Raw genomic sequence first — 23,052 nt, forward strand, 5'->3', positions numbered from 1 at the left:
GTAAGCGCAGTACAGACAGAGAGGGAATCTGTTATAATAACCGCGCTGGATTCATTTAAAGGGAGTTTTCGCAGTGCTAGAATCATTGCTAAGAGCTCAGCTTCAAATGGAGAATGCAGTCTCAAGGAGAATGACCAGCCAGCGAAAGCGATGATGATGATGATGATGATGATGTGATGATGATGATGATGATGATGATGATTGAGATCCTTTATCATGGCTCGCACCCACTGAGGGGGATAGGCCAAGAATCGGGCGGCAGTAGGTAGCTAAAAAATTCTTTTTGACAATGAGATAAGCAAAGTAAAGGAAGGCAAAAACGAAAGCGAGAAAATTTCTACGCCCGCCTTATCGTCGTTCACGGAAGCGTCAGTGGCTAATATGTTATTTGTGTGTACGTGTGCAAGGTAATCTTGCAACATATTATTTAAAACCTGACTGAATGAAACTTAGGGTTCTGTGGGAAATTTTCATCGAATTAAATTTTTAAATTCCGATTGAGTCATATGATGGAATAACGTCTCGAATTTTACATTTAGACTATCTAATTGCTTTTGTACAAACATAATCTGTGGGGCGTGAAAACGTGGCCAATGAGCAAGGAAGAAGGTTGTGGATCGTTTATATTATTGTTCACTTTAGTTGTTGTCGTGGACAGCGCTGGCCGACGGGCTTGGCGTCCGTCGAAAGGACGAGCACTCTACGCCCAAAGCGTCTTCTTTCTGGGTTTTACGTGCCAAAACCAGTTCGGATTATGAGGCACGCGTAGTGGAGGGCTCCGGAATAATTTCGACCACCTGGGGTTAACGTGCACTACAACGCAAGCACACGGGCGTTTTTGCATTTCGCCTCCATCGAAATGCGGCCGCCGGGCCGGGATTCGATCCCGCGACCTGGGCTCAGCAGCGCAACGCCTTAGCGACTAAGCCACCCCGGCGGGTACGCCCAAAGCGTTCGGTCGGCCTCCAAAACTAAGTATGTTCTGCGCAAGGTTGCGGTTTCGCCACCGTATGGCTGAATTTTCCTGCGTCGGTTCTGCGCTGAAAGCTCGAAACGTCAATCACGTCGAATGGCGGGGCATTTGAATATACCGCTCTAATGGCAGGCCCCCGAAAACAAATTTCGCGCCTTCGAAAACAAAATGACGTCACTTCTGTTTTTAACGGATATGGCGTCCACATTTTTTTCTTCCGCCGGAAGTTTCCCTCCTCGCACAGATGGCGCTAAGCCCCATGAACCGCCGATGAACCGCCATATTTTGAACGTATGGGCTTCTATGGAAGCTTCGCTACCAGGTGTACTTACTTGGCCAAGGTCGGCCACAACCGTCGCAGTGTTTTCCGGGGTGTCGGTCCCTTGCAGCGTTGTTAACCCCTTTCGGCGATCTTCGCACGTGATCCGTCCGAAACATTATGCCCGTCGGCGCTCCACGCAGGTGGTGCGTCTTACATGCGCTTCCCGCGGTCGTCACTCGGTATTGACGCGTTCGTCGGGCGGAAGGAAATGCCCAGACATTGCTGTTATAACAGCATCGTCGGTCGTGACACGCCGCCACACACGTTTCCCAGAGACGAGAAGGTGCGTAAACTTTGGACACCTGCCTGTCAGCCACCACGCCCAGCCTGGAGACCTCTAAAAATGACTTCATTTGCGCGGACCACGTCGTTGACGATGATTATGTGACCAGCCCGGCTGATGATGAAAAGCCTCGGCATGGCGCTCAAAAGGCAACGCTAAAGTCTGAAGCTATGCCATCGGTCTTCGCACGAAAACGCAAGCTGAAATGATCAGCGGCGCGTTTGAAAGAGGAGGCGAAAGATGTCGGTACTGTTTTCGTTCACTTGCAGCCTTCTTGTGCAGCTGCTCACGCCGACGGCATAAACTACTATTCAGTCATCCACGCAGTGCTGAAGTACCCCGCAGCTGTCGCTGCGTGCGCTCTTTAAAAAGCAAGTTTACAAAGGAAATGACAAATATTTCTTGCATAAGTGTCTGCTGGAGAGCGAAATCTTCGCGCTACGGTTCGCGAAAACCTGACCGGCATTTCCACGGCCGCCTGCTCTTCGTCACTTGACGCGGAAGGCTCGTAACCGTAAACGGTAGTATTTCTTGCTAAGTTGGAATGGTCCTCGCCTTCAGGCGTGTACTCATCGCTGGTAGAGGCACCAGAACTCGAATCCATGCGGCTATGGCGGCCTCGGCGTGCTTCTAATGACCGCGGCGGCCAGCTGGCTATCGACGAGGGTGTCGTGACGTCACGCCTTCCAAACTCCCTTAGGTCGGGCGGCGTATTTTGCTTTCCGCGGATGATTTCATAAAAACGCCAAAAATAAAGCCATCGGCTGAAAAATGAGCTAAGTGACTACTTCTTGTCGGGTGTAATCACACACTGAGGATTCATTTTCAGCATTTCCGTAAAATTTTCAGATTTTGTGTCCGTATCCCTTAAAGCAGCGCAGCTGATGTGACGTATATCTATCTCTTTTAAAACGAAGCTTTATATGCTAGGCGAAATCGTATATGGCTAGGCGAAATTGCCTGCGTACAGAAAAACCATCATCAGCATCGGCACGAGCGTAGTCGTCTTCTTCCGCAAATGGCTCGTTGGCGCCCCTCGGGTTGCGGGCGAATGCTGCTAACCACGCCCCGCCGAGCAAACTCGAGAACGAACGCAAGCGACAACGGTGGACTGCGGGCATATCGTCAGTGACGTTGTTCTCTCCGTCGCAGCCGAACGTGTGTGCAACCTCATAATTGAGAAATACTCAATGAAGCCTCGGGTCAACCCAGTGATAAACACCGGGGCCGCACGTTTCAGCTGCGCTGGTTTCCCACTCTTCACGGAGTGGAAGGGCCGACGAATCATTTGATTTCCCTGTAGCTGACTACCTAATTTTTTTTGTGCCTGAAACGAAAATAAAAGAAAGATATGGTCACGCAATAATGGTGACGGCTATTCGTTTTCGCAGATTAGCAACTAATAATATAATAATAATACTAATAATAATAATAATATAATAATAATAATAATAATAATAATAATAATAATAATAATAATATAATAAAGATGTTGTAGGATCTGAATAAGCAACGTCATAGGGTTGAAGAATTTAGAGTTGCAGCGTTACACACTACGGACACATAAGAATACAAGGCGAGGACAAGTTGCACCACCCTATAGCCCCTACAAATACGCTTATGCAGAGTTCCAAGTAGAGCACTGCACGGGCTCGGGCTTACCCGAAATCCCGGGCCTGGCCCGGCCCGTGAGCCGGGTAGGGCAGTTTTTTGGGCGGCTCGGGCCGGGCTCGGGCACGGCATGTGCTTTATGACCCGGGCCCGGGCTAGGCTCGGACTTTCTGGTGGTCTGCCTGTAACGTGCAGCGAGTTACCCTCGTGCGTCTGGACTCTGAAAACCTGTTGCCCCGGCGCAGCTGGAAGCTACCAGTGCTACTCCTGTGTACTTCCTTTTCTTCTTCCGTCGTATTTGCGATGTTTGAACAGAATGTAAAAGTCCAGAAAGACCGAAGTCACCTCAAACCAAGGATGCCATTGTATTCCTTACCTAAATCAATGTAGTGAATGCTTTCAGCGCGGTGTAAGCGCATTCGCGACTTGCTGATATTTCTAAGGCGAATTGGTTATAAGATGACTTGTAAGATAATTCGTCACGCGGCTGAAATATGGCACTGCGTCCATCCATGATCGCACGCATGTTCTCAACCGGCGCCTAGAAGCAGCGCATTATGTTGCACGATGGAGGAACGAGCTTTCTTTCTCCATTTACTCCATCCATGCGCTGCGCTCACGACCGGTCGTGGCTGCGTGTGCTAGAATACGAAAGAATGGGTCGAGTGGCTAGGGCGGCGCATGCTTTGCAGTGAGGCGTCCGACGTGGAAAAAAAATATGTGGCGGCGCTGCGATAGAGCCGCATCGTGAAGTGGATTGGGCCGCATCAAGGGCGCGGTGTTGGAAACTGCTGGCGATACTGCTCGGCAGGATCATTCGTACTACTTTGCACGCCGGTATTTGCGTTCAGGCCGCTCAAATGGTGTTCATAATTGCATACGACATGTATTTATGCCTTAAGAACAAATTCGTCTCATTGTCTTTTTCATTTTACTTTTTTTTAATGCCACTCGGTGGCAGTGTTGCCAGGTTCGACGAGGCGGCGTAGCCAAAAGCCAGAGAAGTTGTAGCCCAAATGTAGCCAAACAGAAAAAAAATGCAAATATTCGTAGCCAAAAATAGCCATTTTTATTTGCAATTTTATTTGTGTATACATTTTCCCATTCGACTACGGCAATCTTTTTTTGCACAATCCGTCGTAAAAAATGTCCGTGCCGCCGTGACGGTCGGCCCTTACATCAACAACAGCGACATCATGATTGCACAGAACACTTTTTGGCTGGCCCCGGTAGCTCTTAAGTTCCAGCGAATCGCTGCAAAAGGTGAATTCAGTGCTTTTAGTTTATGACAGATAGTACTAAGTTAATATTTTTCGTTATTTACACTAATATTAACTAAGCACTCTGCTTTTAGCTGTCGTGAACACAAAATCATGTTCAGCGTCATCGATCTCTCACGTTATCTCTGCCTCGGCGTAGAAGTTCAGCTGTCCAGCGATCTGCGACGGCGACGTGCTCACGGCTCTTTTTTTGATGCGCTAAAACAAGTCTTTCGCGCTATGATATCTCGCGTTATTTGTCTCATCGTCATATCTTGTTTTCTCATTTTCTTGTTTCGTTTTTCAATTAGCTTGGCCCGGATTAGCTGGAACACACACTACCTATATAGTGTCAATATACATCAACCTGGCCGCCATCTTAGGTGTATAGCACGCCAAGAACATGCGTTAAGAAAAGGGACAGGCAACAGATGCCACTCACTGTCTGAATCGGAGTAAGCGGAGCTTTAAATGATTACTACGCAAACCGGCACACTAGTGTAAGAAGCGCGCAGTCGTTTTCGGCGACGAGCAAGTGCCGAACTACTCGCTCGAAAGGGTAAAAGCCGCGACGGCGTACAACGAGCAATGGTAAAGAACAAATTCATAACAGTGGCAATGCTGTCAAAAACGGTTACTGTCAAAAAGCAAACTATGTTGATGGCTAATAAGGTTTTAGAATAGGGGCCCCTAAAAGTTGGGGCCCCAAAGAACTTTGCGGGTGTTAGCCTTGGGGCATGCAGGAATGAAGAGTTTTGGAATAGGAGTTTTGCGTTTGTGGATAGCGTGTTGCGTTTCAGCATCACTACAGCGTCAAAGAAAAGCTGTTATAAATATTAAATGAAATATGCAATTTATGAAAAAAAAAGTAATTTAGACTTTCGTGTTTTCGCCTTCAATTACAATTTAGAACTTATTCTATTAGCAACCTGCAACTTGTTGCGCTTAGTTTTGAGTAACCAACTTTACGCATCTTCACCCAGCCAAGTCAATCCGTGATATGCCTAGGAGCCATGAAATCGACAATTGAATTGGGAATCAGCGGCGTATAATGAATCAATCTTCATTACATATGTAAGTTGAGAGAAAGCATAACCGCAATCACTTCTTCTAACTTACGAACTTCACGCATTACCGCGAATCGAGCCCAGCTGTTGCTAAATTAGAGCCGTCGCTTCGATGGGCGCCGCCATGTTTGTTGACGAAAGCTTTTGGGGCAGCTTTTGGGGCTCCCGCTAAATCGATGAAATAGCGTGCCCGACGCAAAACCCAAACACAGTTTCCGTATTGCGCATGCGCAGTGGCTTCGACGGTATTTCTTTGGGGCCTATAGACCTTTCACTGTTTACAAACATAGGCCCTGCACGGCTTCCGGTTTTGCCCTCTGACGTAGCTGCGAAGTGTAACTGGTAAAGAAGCAACCATGCGTTAAAACATAGAAGACTGATAAGGCACGTGACCGGAAGTTTCTTGGGGGCGGCGCGCTCGCTGCTGTTATCGCGAGCATGAAACCGTCTATAAGCTCTAATAAATTGCTGGGGTCTTGCGTCCCAAAACCACGATATGATTGCGAGGCATGACGCAGTAGGGGACTCCAGATTAATTTCGGCCACCTCAGGTTCTTTAACGTCCACCTAATTACACGGGTGTTCCGGCATTTCGCCTTGATCGAAATGCGGCCGGCGTGGCCAGGAATCAAGCCCGCGTCCTCGAGCCAGCAGCACGACACTCACAAGTTAATCTAACACGGTGGGTGAAGTTCATGTGACGTGGTGCACTGATATGTCATCGTGGCAAACATGTTTCGATATTAGCAGAATGAGTATCTGCATCCATGACGTTACGGGCAAACCATATAGAAGTAAAAGCACCAGAACCCACCTTTGGCTCGGGGTCTTGCTCCCATTCTTTTTTATACGTTCTCGCATACTTGGCCCACTTCCCCATGTTTGGATTCTCCTCTTTGAGGAGAATCCGATCTTACATCCAACCTATCGAAATTAACCTCGAATCTAAGCACGAAGAAAAATTCATCTAACAGGAAAGTAAAATGGCAGTAAAGCTTCGCGCCAGAAACGTGGAGTAGGTCGAAAGCTGTGCCCGGCGCGATACTTCTTCCGGAAGACATGGCCACGAGCACACCGGAGCGTGTCATCCACCCGTGCTTCCCTTATTTCATGTCGGCGCCACGATCGCCCGACGGCCCCAACCCTATGTCACTGCTCTCCCTTCCTGAACATAGCTATGTTAGTACAGTGTACTGTGAAAAACCCAGTACTCCCTCTTTCATTCCGATGCCCGGGGACGCGTGCCTAACGGTCAAGCAGGGTGTAAGTTTAAGTGCACCAAAGATCCCAGCCACCGGCTCAACAACGGCGCAGAGGGAGAAGGAAAGGGGGGGGGGGGGGGGGGGTCATTTTGCGCACTCACACACGCACAGCTACGCGGCCGGCTCAGCCAGGTATATCACAGCTTCTACGCGATCAGAGCCACCTCTGGAGCGTGGATTAGGGCGCCACTTATAGCCCAAACACAGCCAAGTTGCAGATTTTCAGTAGCCCAAATATAGCCGCATAGCCAACTCGTCCAAGTCGACGCCAAAACTTTTTTACCGTAGCCCAATTTGGCTATATATAGCCAAACCTGGCAAAACTGCTCGGTGGTCTTTTTCGGTCTCGGGCCGGGTTCGGGCCGGTTTCGAGCCTGGCCGGGCCGGGCTCGGGCCTAAGGTAAAGGGGTGGCGGGCCGAGCGGGTAACGTAGATTATTTCCGGGCCCGAGCCTGGCCCGGGTCTCGTCATAAATTTTGGTTGGGCTCGGGCGGGCAGCCCAACGTAAAAACGGGCCCGGGCTGAAAAAATCGGCCCGTGCGGTGCTGTAGTTCCAAACGCATACAGGAGGCCACGATTAAGTCTCAGATGAGGAAGGTGCACGTATGCAGTAATGTTAAATCCTATAGCATTAACCATTATAAATTGTTCTGTTAAGGAAAATTGTTAATCTGCCTGTTTCGATTGCTCAGTTGTACATTACTTGTAGTTTCTTGAAATGTTGTGCAAACGTTCAGGTGCCCAATCTTGGCCAATCCCCAGGGTGGGTGTGAGCCATATTATAGGGTCATCATCGTCATCACAATCATTAATGTTCGACTTGGCCATCTGCCCGCCTACCCAGGGACGCGTACCCGTTCTGGGGGGTTGACCAATAATGTCACGTACCTAGAGTCCCTGCCCAGTTGTTCATGTTGTTTACTCGGGTCCAGTAGCACGTGCCCAGTTGAACATACACAGTGGGCCAAGTTGCCTATTCTCGCACATACCCCGGGGGAACATGCCCAGTGGGCCAAGTGGGCTTAATGTAGGTGAGATACGGACCTACATCATACATACCGCCAAGTGGCTTGAAGTGAGTTGTGCAATGACGGTGAGTTGTGCAATGGTCATGTGTATTCTGACTGCCCTCAGTACGTGGAAGCGCGTCAAACTTGAGCAATGACCTTACACGCCTCGACAGCCCACCTTTGTCTGAAGACGTTATTTTAGGCCCTTGGCCTACAATCGAGTTTTAAGGCCATCCAGGCGTTACTGGACTTTAAAAACGAAAGTGATTTATCGCGGGTTTCTCGACTGATTTCCTGCAACGGATGGATTGGATGTGATAGTCGTCATCTAGGAGCGGTGAAGCGAAGCACTGCATTGTGACACTAACAAGAGCCGACAGGGAGTGCTTCGGCAGTCACAGTACAGCGAAGGGTCCAATGCGGTGTAGCCATATAACAAGCAACCAAGTATTGCCTCGTGCATAGTTTTATACAATAATTATACAATAAATAATCATACAATAAAAACATTATTAATAATGTCTGACGGCAAGATTCGAACACAACAACTCTGGAAGAGAAGCCCGATGTTGAAACCATTACGCCACGGACGAACGTCTCCACACGCGACATGATGATGATAAAAACGTATTTATTGTAGGATGGCTCGAAGGCCTCGACATAAAAAGCCCATACGAATTTATCACGGGCAAGCCAGCGTATTGAGACGCTTGGCGCGTTTCGATTTGGCCACCTCGCCAAGCTGAGCCGTTGTAATTAGTAGCGATTGTGCGTGTTCGCAGCATCTTCTGCACTTCGAAAAGTATACATTGCTCGGAAATTTACGACAATGAACGCATATGCAGCGCAGTAAATAAAGTCACAACAACGTTTAAATCCCCAAGCACAAAGATCAGACAAATCCGTGTACATCTGTGGCCCCGTGTAGGCAGTTAGCGTCGGATTAGCCTGTGGCGCGTTGTCCCTTAGGATTGCGGCTTCAACGTGCATCAGCAGTGCATCGCCTACTGCTTCGCTTGCGATGGCACCACCTAAGACAACTACTGCGCTAAAAGGCACAGAAAGGCAACGACGTCGTCGTTCGAATCTCGCTTTGCTCCGGCGAGAGACACGCCAGCGTGAAGCACAATGCCTTCACGCTTTCGCGGAGCACTGTGCGAACTCTTCCACTGGCATTCCTGCAGCTGTAGGCGTCGCAGCTCGACTGGCGCAGAACTGGCTAAGGTAGCCCCTACGGAGCCGGACCAGAATACTCGCACCTTCGCCGAAGCCGCCGCTCGCCAGCAGGGAAGTCGCGTGCCAAGCAAACCTGCAACATCGTCACAAGCCCGCAAATTGTGCGTATTCGCCGCAGTGGACTGGCAGTTCACAAAGTAACCATAACACAGCTTCTGTGAAGACATGTCTCACTTCATGTTGCATCGATTCCTATGAAAGAGGGATCAACATATTTTTTTTTACGTTACGCTGCCTCGAAAAGTGGGTATGGGCCACTTACACGAGGGACTTCGACCACTACCACTTCTTCCTCCTCCGGCTGCCACGCGGTGCACGCGATTTACTGCTCGCGCTCTTGTCCCACGTTCGTTCTACGGGAACGCTGTCTCCAGTTCTGCTGCTGCTGCTGCCGATACGCTTGCGATACCGCATCACCTGGCAAGATGAACGACGAGGAACGTGATATGGGCGTCGAGGCCGAGAGGAGGGCCCACACAGCGCTCTCGAGCGAAGGCGACGAGACCAGATCAAGTTCACGTTCGACTGTCTGCGGGACGCCGTGCGTCTCTGCAATGGGAGAGGGCTACGCGCGCCCAGATCCTGAAGCGGGCCACCGACTACATACAGATGCAGCGCAGGAACAGGGAGCGGCTGCACACCATCAAGGACCTCAAGCGAGAGAAGAAGCATCTAGAGGAACAGATCCGGAATTGGAGGGGAGGGAGATGCGCAGCGGCGGTGGCGACTGCCCGCCTAGCTCCCCGGTCGTCGCGACCACTGGCGAGGGCGTCTCCCCGGCTGGCGAGCGTTCCATGCTGCCTGAAGGGATGTAAGCGACCGCAGGAAGAGACAACTGGTCTGGCGTCATCCTAAATAAAGAGGAATGCAGTTCCAAACTGTCTCGACTGATGATTCAGGAAGCGTATGTACATTCGGCTTTTGCTCATGAATGCATGCATGTTAAAACTAAGTAATATGCCGTAAGTAATAACTAAGTAATAAGTTCTAGCCGTTACCAAGGCGCCTTCCGTAACGTGTTTGGCCAAGAATAGCCCGTTTTTCAGGTGTACTTGGACGCAAATTTCAGTGCTAGTGGCGCGGTAGTGTCGTTATCAGTCAACAGACGACTTAGAAAGACTCGAGCTGATGAGCTTGCCCCGGTCTCCTAGTCACCCATTCGGCCGAGCTGACCTCAGCGCACGCATCCGTCAAAACGGCTAGTGTGGTTGCTGGGGAAGTGTGGCATGTATCTAGATGGGAAGGTTTTGGTGGGCTAGTGGTTGCATGCGCACTGAGCTGCCGAAAGAGCTTGTGTTTCCCTCTTTCGTTTCTTCGCCTGCCTGCTATGGTGCGTGGCCATGGTGGCTGCTGCTTCCGATTAAGGTGCACACCTCGGAGATTTTACCACCTTATTGTCTTCTGCGTTTTCATAATGACACATGTACGATGCACAAGGAGCTTCAGACGAGAAAACACAAACTAGTGCAAGTAGTATTAGGTTGATGTCGAAAATAAAGTATTGCCTGATTACATATCCAGAGGTACATGTGACTCGCAAAAGGCTACAGGCAAGTGGCTTTACGAAGCAGCACAAAAAGTGAGCATCACTTGCTGTCACAACTAAAATTAATTAGCATACGCTGCTAGAAATGTTTCCCGCAATTTTGAATGTGCGCTACCCTTGGCGCACGACCAAGTGCTATCACTATAGGAGCGGTATTGATATACCGTGCGTTGCACGAAACTATGCAGAAGTTCCATATTTGTGAACAAACGGAGAGACAAGGTAGGGGCTTAAGAGCAAAAGGCTACATTGATGCTCCGCTTCATCGTTGTTCTAGTCATTGAAAAGCAATATTTGCCAAATAATTTTGAAGCTTGACCACGTCTATTATTTTGCCTTTCGAAAAGTTGCCGCAAGTATGATGATGATGGTGATGATGAGTGGGCACGGGAGAGCAGCGACGATGTTGTTGCTCAAAATCCCCTTCTGCTTTCATATGCAGTTCATCGCCTTTTCTTTGGATGGCAATCCGCGCCTGCGCAAGCGGTGGACCAGCTGCTCCTGCATCGACGCCGTTGCCGTTATCATCCGCCCTTGATACCTTCGGCGACAGCGAGCGATTATGTCTGGTACGACCTTTGCCCTGGTACCACCTTCCCATCATGGTCAAGCACGGCATAGCACTGCCATCGACAGCATCTTGCCGCAGGGATTTAAAGGACTTGCATCCGCTTTCCGCCTTCAGTGGCACGGGAGAGCAGCGACGAGGTTGTTGCTAAAAATAACCTTCTGCTTTCATATGCAGGTTGGTGCAGCCCCGTCTCTTTATTTGTAAACGTTCAAGCAACAGATGTCTCTTGCTCTTCCCGTGCCCAAGTGTTGTTTGCGATACCTTGTATGACTATATTTGTCGTTACAACTCCTGATGCTAAGCGGTGACGTATAGACAAAAACCCCGGTCCGCCTCAGACTGCCCCTAGCAAATTGCACAAGGAACTCCTTGATGCCATTACTGCATTGTCAACAAAATTTGACAAGCGTCACGCGGAAGTAATGGAAATCCTTGGCCGAGTTAAAAGAAAACCAAGAAGCACTTACGCAAAAAGTCGCAGATACTTACAGAAAGATTGGTAACTTTAGAATCTACTGTTGAATCTATTGAAAATACGTCGGCGCCAGCTGAAATTAACCGCCTTGTTCATGAAACTGTTAGAACTGAAGGTGCCGCACTCAACTCAAGACTTGACGAGGTGGAAGATCGGTCTCGAAGGGATAATTTATTATTTTATGGCATATCTGATAGTGCTAACGAGACGTGGGCACAGTCCGAAGACTGTATTAAAGATCTGCTGTCGCGTCATCTAAGCTTGAACGTTACCGACAATATGATCGACAGAGCGCATGCACAGGTGGGTTCCTTTGAGCCACTAAAGAACGTCCAGTTATCGTCAAGTTTTCGTCTTTTAAAAGCAAAGAGTTGGTTCTTTTTTTTAGAAGCTAAGCTGAAACAGCTGGCATCTCTGTGGGCGAAGACGTCTGTAGATCAACACGCTTGTCACGCAAAAAACTAATTGAATACGGAAAATATAGCGGCCAACCCTTTTCACTACGCTTTAAACAAAACTTATCATCAACAAAAAGCGCTACACCTACTGCGCATCCCACTGATAACGTTTGTGAAGTTGACTCCCCTCGTGAGCCACACCTACCTGGTAATCGCAACGCGGCTTTAAGCAATACTGGAAATTCGTCAGCGTAGCTTCTTCCCGCCACGCAAATGATGTGTCTCTTCTTTTTAGCAATGCACGCAGTGTGCTCAACAAGCGAGCGGCACTCTCAGCTCATATTGATTCATGTTCTGCTGACATTGTTATTCTATCCGAAACTTGGCTTTCTGCAAAAGTTCAAAGCAGTGAAATCTTTCACTGTGAAAAGAAATACGCTATTTATCGATATGACCGCGATGTTCGTGTCGGTGGGGGTGTTTTGATCGCTGTTGAAGAAGAGTTTCCTTCCTCAAGTGTTCCAGTCGTATCAGCTTTAGAAGTGGTGCGCGTGCGTATCACCATTGACAATAGCGACTGTATTTTTTGCGCATGCTACAGACCCCCAACTGCACCCCGTTCTTTCTGTGATGAACTTCACGACGTCTTGAACAACATAGTTATGCGATACCCCCACATTGCCTTTTTTTTTCTATTGGGAAATTTCAACTTTCCAAACATCACATGGATCAATGGTTCCGCCACTATCACAAAACATTCTTCGGAATGCGCACAGTTTTTTTGGTGTTTGTTCCGATTTCAACCTCGCACAACTTGTTGATAAACCCACTCGTACTACTGCAGTTTCCGCTAATATCCTTGACCTCATTTTTACTACTATACTGACCTTGGTTTCCAAACTTATCTTATATCTCCTGGTTTAAGTGACCCACTTGGCTTATTCATTTAACTTTGCGTGCCCATGTTTCTACTAAAAAGAGCTATAAGGTTGTTCGCGATTACAAGGCACGCAGATACTGCTTCTATCGCGGCAGAAATGGAATCATTCACAGTGCTTACATCCCCGGTTTCGACGAACGCTCAGTTGAGGATAACTGGCAACTTTTCAAAAATAAACTATTATCTTAATTGACAGCTATGTACCTCAAAGAAGAATACCCTCAAACACTCGATCGCCATGGTTCAACAACTCTCTTAAACGCCTGCGCAACAAAAAGAAACGGCTATCCGTCGGGCAAGCAAACAAATCTCCCCGCGCCATTGGTCAACGTACCGTCAAGTGGAAACTGAGTACATCCAAATGAATAGCAACGCTAAAACTACCTTCTTGAATGTTACACTGCCCTCGTTTATTCAAGCGAGTCCACGCACGTTTTGGAGTGCTGTGAATGGCACTAAAACAAACATTGTACATTTAACTTACTCTGATGGCTCCAGTATTCCACCTAATCAATGTTGCAGCGTTTTGAATGAGGCGTTTGTCTCTTTCCTTGAGTATACTAATAACATCGCCATTCTACCGAGTGCACCGAGTTCGAAACTTTCCTGTAATGGATCCCTAATAATTGACTGGGTTGGTATTAACCGGCTAATCTATATCTGCAGATTTCGTCTTCCAGGGGCGGATAGTATTAATTCAAAAATATAAAATGCACTGAGGTGTTTTCATCTGTTATTCTTTCTAAATCTTTGTTCAGTTCATTGCAGTATTTTCGCTCCCGCGTGACTGGAAGAAAGGTAAGGTGGTTCCAGTCCCCAACGTCAGGCAACTGCGCATGTTCCTGAGGAACTACCGTCCCATTTACATTGACAAGCATCCCATGCAAACTTTTGGAACACAAGTCATTTACTCTCATCTTATTGAATTTTTCGTAGAGGCCAATTCATTCTTTCATTCCTGTCAACATGGCTTCAGAAAAATGTACTCGTGCGAAACCCAATTAGCTTGCTTCCTAATGATCTTTTTTGCTGCATCTGACAATAACTCTGATGCGACTGCATTTTCTTGGACTTGCTAATGGCTTTTGATACCTAACGCACGATCTACTAAACCTTAAACTCGACCAGCTTAAACATAGATCTCTTAGTATTAGCTTGGATTAAAGACTTCTTTTCCAATCGAACCCAGTACGTAACTGCCCAATAACGCTTCCTCTGCTTTTTATCAGTTACATCAGGGGTCCACAGGGATCTGTCCTCGGGCCTCTGCTCCTTCTATTTAATTAACGACCTCCCTGACTTTGTCAAATCGTCTCAATTAACCTATTTGCTGATGACTGCGTAATATATCATAAGATTAGTGATCCCGCTGATCCACTAAACTGCAAGAAGACCTTAAAATTATCATATGTGCAATACATGGAACATGAAACTAAAAGTAAATAAATGTAAATAATGCATGTATTTTTCAATAGCGCTCCTCTCTGTCAAGTTAATTTTTACAAGTATCCGGCACTTCATATCACTCACGATCTATCATGGCACAAACATGTTGAATATATAACTTCTAACGCTAATCGCACGCTAGGGCTATCTGCGCAGAAACTTCTACGCCGTTCCTGCATCCTTTAAAACTGACGCTCTACAAAACACTTGTTCGATCAAAATTAGAATATGCCTCGGCCATCTGGGATCCCCCTCAAGTATCACTAACCCTCTCCTCGAAGCCATTCAGAACCGCGCGTCCCGCTTTATTCTATCTAATCACTCTCGTCATGCTAGCGTGACACTCATGAAGCAAACCTTTAACCTACCGGATCTTTCAGTACGTCGCCTTTTCCACAATATTTACCACAACCCGGTATTAAAAGATAAACTTTTAACTCCTCCTTGTTACGTTTCATCCCACAGCGATCACATTCATAAAGTTTTCGTGCCATCTTGTCGTACGAATGCGTACTATTACTCTTTCTTACCTCGCACCTGCGATGACTGGAGCCACCTTCCCGCATCGGTCGCCACTATTACAGACGCATCGAGGTTCAAGACTGCTGTTTTCCATGCCATCTAACAATTATGTTACTCATCGTTCTGCACCCTTTTTCTCTGTATGTACCACTCCTTTCTGTAGCGCCTACGGGCCTTGAAAGTATGTAAAATAATTAAATAAATAAATGATGTCCTCAGCACATGGCTCGTACCCACTTCGGGGGATTGGCCAAGAATTGGGCACCTGAACTTTTAGATATGGATTCTAAAACTGCAGTTCACGTGCAATTTAGTAATCAGAGCAGACAGAATAATTTTCCTAAACTGCATAATTTATAATATTAATGCCATGCATTAAAACTGAAATATCTCTCAGAGAATTGTAAAAGTATGAATTTAAAATTTTATTCGTTTTGTTGACTGAATGAAACCACAAACGGCATTAAATACGTCCCTGTGGCTAAAGACAAATACCGAGGCAGCGAAAGTCAGTACTGTTTCTGATGTTAAATTTACCCCTAATTTAGCAAGCGGTATTTCAAGAAGTGTTTCTCTTTGTAATTTATACCGACGACATATTAAAAAATACTGTTCTGCGGTTTCTATTTCTAGGCAGAATTGACACAGTGGCGATATCGCCAGACAGCCCTGTGTAAATATAGGTTTAATGTTGGGACACGGCAGCGTAATTTTGTAATTATTACTTCCGATTGCCTTGATGGACACCAATGAATTACCCACGGATATTTTAGGTGCTGAAATTCAGTTCATGATGTTATTGTTTCATGATATCTCTACAAATTGTAAATTTCCGATATCTGATCGCTGTTATTTGTGCCACCACTGGAAGGACCGACATGTCGGTCCATTCAGGATGCTCGCGCTAATGAATCGGCCATTTCATTGAAATGTAATCCGCAGTGTCCTGGTACCCCATAATAATTTTACAAGATTCAGCTGGGAGGAAACTAATGTTAGGAAACGTTCTTTAGAGCTGGTGAATTAGTTGAAGTTGTAAGCGCGTACAGGACAGAGAGGGAATCTGTTATAATAACCGCGCTGGATTCATTTAAAGGGAGTTTTCGCAGTGCTAGAATCATTGCTAAGAGCTCAGCTTCAAATGTAGAATGCAGTCTCAAGGAGAATGACCAGCCAGCGAAAGCGATGATGATGATGATGATGATGATGATGATGATGATGATGATGATGATGATCCTTTATCATGGCTCGCACCCACTGAGGGGGATAGGCCAAGAATCGGGCGGCAGTAGGTAGCTAAAAAAATTCTTTTTGACAATGAGATAAGCAAAGTAAAGGAAGGCAAAAACGAAAGCGAGAAAATTTCTACGCCCGCCTTATCGTCGTTCACGGAAGCGTCAGTGGCTAATATGTTATTTGTGTGTACGTGTGCAAGGTAATCTTGCAACATATTATTTAATAACCTGACTGAATGAAACTTAGGGTTCTGTGGGAAATTTTCATCGAATTAAATTTTTAAATTCCGATTGAGTCATATGATGGAATAACGTCTCGAATTTTTACATTTAGACTATCTAATTGCTTTTGTACAAACATAATCTGTGGGGCGTGAAAACGTGGCCAATGAGCAAGGAAGAAGGAGTTTGGATCGTTTATAAATACATATTCAGATCTTCTAACTGGAGAACTTTAAAATTTTAGAAATGTTTGTATCGTTAAAATGCGAATCTGCAGGGCAATGTTGGTAGGCGCGCTTCCTGATAAAGAACATTGTTTGCTACAAACCTAGGGAGTCCCAGGCACAGGCGCAGGGCTTCACGCTCCAAAAGAACCAGAGGCTTAGTTTTATAAGCAGGGCTTCCCGAAAACATACAGAGCCGAATTCCAATATTGGACGCATGTGCATTCTGTATATCATTATGAGGGCTTCCCTACATAGCCCATATTTTCGGTTGCTCAGTCTGCGTAGTAAACTTAAAGCACGCTGAGCCTTAGATGCCACATTTTCTATATGTGGACTCCACTTGAGTTTTCCGTCACAAATGACACCTAAATATTTAAGAGACTCAACCTGGGGAATCGGTTCTTGATTGTAAAATATAGAGATTGAAACCGTATCCATAAGTTGGAACACCAATATTGCGCTTTTACTTACATTTAATGACATGCAAATTGATTGAAGCCATACATCAAGCATACTCAAGTATCTCTGCAATTTTTTGTGTAAAGAATATATGTCGTTGTCGGCCGCGAAGAATGCAATATCGTCTGCATAAACGTAAACTTGCAAGTCCTGACCTGGCTGGAATAGAGTCATTAATATGTTAAAAAATATTGGAGATAGGACTGCTCCTTGGGGACACCACGAGTCCGTTTGAATTTAGACGAAGAGCAGCCATCCTTAAAGCAATAAAATTATCTTGATCTCAAAAATGTCTGCCAACCACGCAATAATATATTTTGGAAATTATGATTCCGTAGTACATTCAGCAAAACTGTATGTTCCACGGAGTCATATGCTTAGCTATATCTAATGTCACTAAAGCGGCCTTCTTTTTCTAGCGAATTGTATGCGGCTCTCTAAATCAGCATGGGCACACGATATAGAGCAGTAAGCTCTGAAGCCTATTTGATTTGGATTTAATATTAAATTATCCAACATTCAGACAGTAATTCTGTAATGTAGAACCGTCTCTATGAGTTTGACCACATTAGAAGTAAGAGAAGAAGTCTGAGAAGAAGTCATTAGAAGTCTTATATTTTCTATGGTGTAACCTAATCCTTGTTTTTTAGGCATCGGGGTTACTTCATAGCTAGTTTCCAATCGTATGGTATCCAGGCGTGTTTAGAGAATAGTTTATAATGCTTAGGAAGTCACAAGGAGATAGTTCGAATAAAATTTTTATCATATGCAATGTAATTCCATCAGGACCAGGAGCTGATACGGGTAAGTTTCGAATTGCTTGAGCTAATTCAGGTAAAGTAACTTCATTAAAGTCTGACGTAAGGCTGGTTTTTGCAAGTTATGTGACATAGACAACATGAATCTACGCTCAAGGGCAATTTGTTCTAGTGATTTTGTCATTTCATCAGATGATGAAGTATTGCCATGTCAAACTTCTTCCTCGCTTGCACGGAATCTTCTTTCTTCTCGAAAGGAGTGCAACACAAAGTGCACATGCGTCACTGCGTCGCATTATGGCCGAAGCTGCAAATTTTTCAAGCGAAGCTTGTATTGCTCACAAGTGTCGGCGGTGGTGGTGGTGATGTCACGCTAAAAAATGCGGCTGCTCCCAGAGTAGAACAGGTGCGGGGGAAAGCTGCGCCGGCACCGGATCACATGACGGGCGCGACCAATCAGGGTCGTTCTGTGTGTCGCGGGGAGGGAAGGAGAAGGAAAGGGGGTTGACGCATGCTCCGCTGGGCTTCCCTCGCCTGAGATCGGTTTCGAAGTCCGGATGGGAAGGCCCAGCGTGGTGCATTCCGCCGAGGAGCAAGCTGCGTTTGAGCAACGGCACCGCAAACTCACTCGGGAAAGGGCTCGTTGTCGACGTGACGATTCTAGCGTGAGGGCTTCCGAAGCCCAGGAAGAGCTGCGGACCCCGAGATGAGGGAGCGCGATGTCGAGGACAAACGTGGTGCGTCGTCTTACCCTCCAGGAACCCGTCAATAGGCGTGCACGCCTCGGCAACGCTAGCGCCAACTTCCCCGGTGGTCAGGTTCCAACGCGATTTTCTCAACCGGAACTTCGGAGCCAGCTGCTGTGCGTGTGACCAGTTGTGGTTCAAGCACAACGGGGGTACTTGTAAGTCACTTCGTTCGGAGGAACACCGAAAAAAGCACACGACCAGCTTCGCTTACCCCCATTTCCCCGACAAAAAAGGGGCTACTGAGTTTTTCTTTTTTTTTTGTCTGGCTTGCGCGCCGTTATGCTATGCTGTGTGACGGCATTCAGTCGGGCATCACCGGAAGTTCCCCTCTGCCCTCGCTTCCTTCCATCTCACTGATCCGGAAAGTAACCCACCGTTCGGGTGGCGCATGCTTTCTCTGACTCGTATATGAAGCGTCTGATAATTCTACTCGGAGGACTTGATCGACTGGATCAACCACCTGGATTTACCATACAACTATCTTTTAAGAGCAATGCTCAAGTGTTCAGAGAGTTTCGTTGCATGATGATGCGATGTTCCCATGGTTCCCAGAAATACTTTTGTTTTCCCCCGTCCTCACCTGGACTTATTTACTTCTTGTACGCCGTCCATGCACTTCCCCTACTCTTATCTATCTTTTTTCACACCGAAACTAAACAAAGAACAGGGACGAGATCATCTGCAGCAAAAGGCAAACATATTCTCAACAGACATTGTAGCAGTTGGTAGCAGCTACCAGTCCACCGTGCAGCAGACGATGCGCCAACTTCCGACGACGACGAGGATGAAGGGCCTTCTATTCTGGCGACCACGTGGCACAAGTCACAAGGCGCAAGAAAAGGCAAGTACCAAGAAGGTTAGAAAATCATGGAGGAAGGAAACCCCAGGAGAGGCCCTGGCCAGCACGAGCGTATTGGAGAAGGTGTGGCGGAAGTCACGTGCTGTTTTCGCAAAGGAGCACTGGGATGGGTACCCAAATGTCAACGTTGCCATGACAACCGCGCTCCTGAAGCTTCGCTGCTGCTCTCGGTCTCTGAAAAGTGAGATAAGATTTTTCCGCCGGTTGTCTTTCCCGCAGCACCTTTTGTTCGCGAGAAAAGCTGACTTTGGAGTGTGGTGCGTAAGCTTGAAAGTTGTGTTTTGGGTCTGTGAGTGTGAGTGTCGGCCAGCAATAGATACACTCAAGCAATCACGGCGCGGGGTCTTCGTCGTCTTCTTCAACGTGCCACGGAAAAACACAGGAGCGCGTCTGCTTCACTAAACCTGTTACAGAAGTGTCGTAAGCTTTGTTTTGACGAGCGTCGGCAGCACACGCTTCCGGCCGCTCGTAACAATGCAAGTTCAAAGTTCGCGCCCATCTGCTCCGGCGAGCTGCAGAACCCCTGATTGGAGGCGCAAAGAGAGGTGGCACACCAACGTGGCTGCACTTCCGGCTTCAAAAAAGTGACGTCAGGGCCTCTCCTGTTTTGTTTCCTTCCTCCATGTTAGAAATGTTGTTGTCGTTGTAAGCTCCCTGAGAAGAACCAGGGAAGAACGGAGGACCGTGGCACCATCGGGGCTGAGCTCTCCTCTAGAGACGCAGTTGCAGATCGCGGCGGCCAGGGATTATCCATTCCTCGTTCATAGTATAAATTCCGCCATAAAATTGGCGACCTGAACATAGTGACCTGAACGCTTGCTAACGCCTCAACTGTTCGCTGGACACAGAGTTAGATAAGCGTTAGCGATAACTAGTCCTGTTCATCTATTATACAAAGTGATCATTTTTAAGTTTTACCGAATTTTAAAGCTAGGAAAAAATATTGCTAGGCGAATCGCCTGTGCACAGAAAACTATCATCATCAACATTGGCTCGAGCATTGTCGTCTTCTTTCGCAGCTGGCTTGTTGGCGCCCTCGGTGTGCGCTCGTGCTCGTGCTCGGCACGCGCTAGTTACACTGCTCCAAGTTCGTCGTCGTCGCCTTCTTCCGCCAGCTGGCTGCGTTGCCGTTCATCATCCCAGTGTAAAATTCCACTTCTCTTCTGTCGTCATAATGGGGAGGCCCGCGTTTACGGGGGTATGAGCCATTGCTTAAGGGGGTATGAACCATTCGTTGTATTACGCAATGAACCGATTTAATTCTGAAGCAATTTAATTTCAAAGAATCGCAAGCGGCAATGGCGGGCGAGTGCTGCTAACCACGCGGCCGAGCAAACTCGCGACATCGAACGCAAGCGACAACAGCGGACTGCGGGCATACCGTCAGTGACATCGTTCTCCGCTTCGCAGCCGAACGTGTGTTGTAACCTCATAATTGAGAAATACTTTAATGAACCATCAGGATTAACACAGTGATAAACACCGGGGCCGCACGATTCAGCTTCATTGGATAACCATATTTACGGAGTGGAAGGGCCCGACTAATTTTTTTGCACTGGTTTGTGCATTCCCGTGTGAAACTCCTTGTGGATCATATGTGCTATTATGAAAACGTAGAAGACAAAATGTCGCAGCTTCACCCGAAAGGCGAAGCATCAATTGTGATAGCAAATTAGTAGAGAGCTATACGGAGTAAGGATAGTAGTTTTATCAGCTGTATAAACTTGGACATGCACCAACACCAGCAACGCGCAGAACTGTTGTCGACGCCGTCGGCGTTTTGCCCGCGTTCGCACCGAACGCGCGCGGCGTTGGAGACTATTGCCAGTCCCTCTGGGGGCGGCTCGGAGGTTTTCGACGAGATCAGAAAGGGATACTCGTCGAGCAGCGTCGGAAGTCTTTACCACCTTCTCGCCTCGCAACGTTTTCATATAAATACGCATTTGGTGCCGCAGCTAAACGTCTCCTCCCCTCCTCCCCTCCCACAGGCTTTCGCGCGACGGAAGATGTCGTGTTTGCTCTCCGCCGTGCTATAGCCTCCTATATATAAAATATAGGAGGCCATGGCCGCGCGTTCGCTCCCCGTGAAAGCACGGGTTCCTCGGCCGCTTTCACTCGCACATACAGCATACGGCGAGCGGCGACGAGTTCATCGCCGTTGGACTCCATACGGAACCTCATGGCCACGGCGTCGACGACGCCGACGGCAGAATTCCGCTTGAAGACCCATATAATTGCTATCGCAATAATAAAGGGGGTAGAATCCCTGAAGGTGCGCACCTTAATCGGAAGCAGCAGCCACCATTCGTTACCAACATCCATCTTAATCGGAAGCAACCACCACTATACGCACTATAGCAGACAGGCGAAGAAACGAAAAAGGGAAAGACAAGCGCATTCAGCAGCTCAGTGCGCTTCCTCCTCCTCTAGCAACCACTATAGACGTTTTGACGGATGCGTGTGCCGAGGTCAGCTCATTTGAGGCCGAATGCGTGACTAGGAGCCCGGGGCAAGTTTATCAGGCGTCTGATGACTGAACGACACTCGCGCCACTTTTACTGAAATACTGCGTCCAGGTACTTCTGCAAAACGGGGCTATTCTTGTCCAAACAGGTTACAGAAGGCGCCTTGGTAACGTCTAGAGAGGGTCGGCACTTATAGTCTCAGCATGCATGCACGTTCATCAAGAGCGCAAACGCCGATGTACATACGCTTCCTGAAGCATCAGTCGAGACAGTTTGAAACTGCATTCTTCTTTATTAAGGATGACGCCACATCTAGCAGTTGCTTTCTCCCTGCTGTCGCTCACATCCCTTCAGGCAGCATGGAACGCTCGGAGGAGACGCCAGCCCGGTAGACGCCCTCGCCAGTGGTCGCGACAACCGGGCAGCTAGGCAAGCAGTCGCCAACGCCGCTGCGCATCTCGGTCTCCTCCAAGGCCCGGATCTGTTGCTCGAGATGCTTCCTCTGTCGCTTGAGGTCCTTGATGGTGCGCTGCCACTCCCTGTTCTTTCGCTCCATCAGCTGTATATAGTCGGTGGCCCTCTTCAGGATCTGAGAGCGCGTAGCCCTCTCCCACTGCAGAGACGGCACGGCGTCCCGCAGGCAGTCGAACGTGAACTTGATCCGATCTCGTCGCCTTCGCTCGAGAGCGCTGCGGTGGGTCCTCCTCTCGGCCTCGACGTCCATGTCGCGTTCCTCGTCGTTCATCTTGTCAGGTGACGTGGTATCGCAAGCGTATCGGCTGCTGCAGCAGAACTGGAGACAGCGTTGGCGTAGAGCGAACGTGCAACAAGAGCGCGAGCAGTGAAAGCGCGTGCACCGCGTGGCAGCCGGAGGAGGAAGAAGTCGTAGTAGGCGACGTCCCTCGTGTAAGTGGCCCATACCCACTCGAGAGTTTCGCTTGAGCATTCAAGGAGATCGGAATCGTCGTTCGGAGCATTGGCGTCTGTGGGAAACGCTGTGGCGTCTCATGCAACGCTCCCCTCTTTCTACTACGTGTTGATGCGTTCTTGCATCTGTGAGTGGACTTCGCCGAGCCCGCTCGCCAGACCGTCGTCCGCGCTGCCTGCTCGCCCTGTCAACGACGTCGTCTCCGCCGATTTCCTCTTTTCCTTTTGTT

At 47.8% G+C, this 23,052-nt stretch overlaps 1 protein-coding gene and 1 pseudogene across 1 annotated transcript; one reads left to right on the forward strand and one right to left on the reverse strand.

Annotated features, from left to right (window-relative positions):
* Window positions 1-9,448: 9,448 nt before the first annotated feature.
* On the forward strand, window positions 9,449-9,878 carry LOC119456608 (protein max-like; annotated as a pseudogene).
* A 12,309-nt stretch (window positions 9,879-22,187) lies between these two features.
* LOC119456609 (protein max) lies at window positions 22,188-22,640 on the reverse strand. The gene has a single exon (XM_037718436.2). The coding sequence runs from the start codon at window positions 22,638-22,640 to the stop codon at window positions 22,236-22,238; it is 405 nt and encodes a 134-aa protein (XP_037574364.1). The 3' UTR covers window positions 22,188-22,235.
* Window positions 22,641-23,052: the final 412 nt, after the last annotated feature.

This window comes from Dermacentor silvarum, chromosome 6 (genome assembly GCF_013339745.2).
Source record: "Dermacentor silvarum isolate Dsil-2018 chromosome 6, BIME_Dsil_1.4, whole genome shotgun sequence".
In the NCBI taxonomy this organism is placed as follows: Eukaryota; Metazoa; Arthropoda; class Arachnida; order Ixodida; family Ixodidae; genus Dermacentor; species Dermacentor silvarum.

Coding starts and splice junctions, on each gene's coding strand:
- LOC119456609 (XM_037718436.2), bottom strand. CDS start 22,640: ATGAACGACGAGGAACGCGACATGGACGTCGAGGCCGAGAGGAGGACC.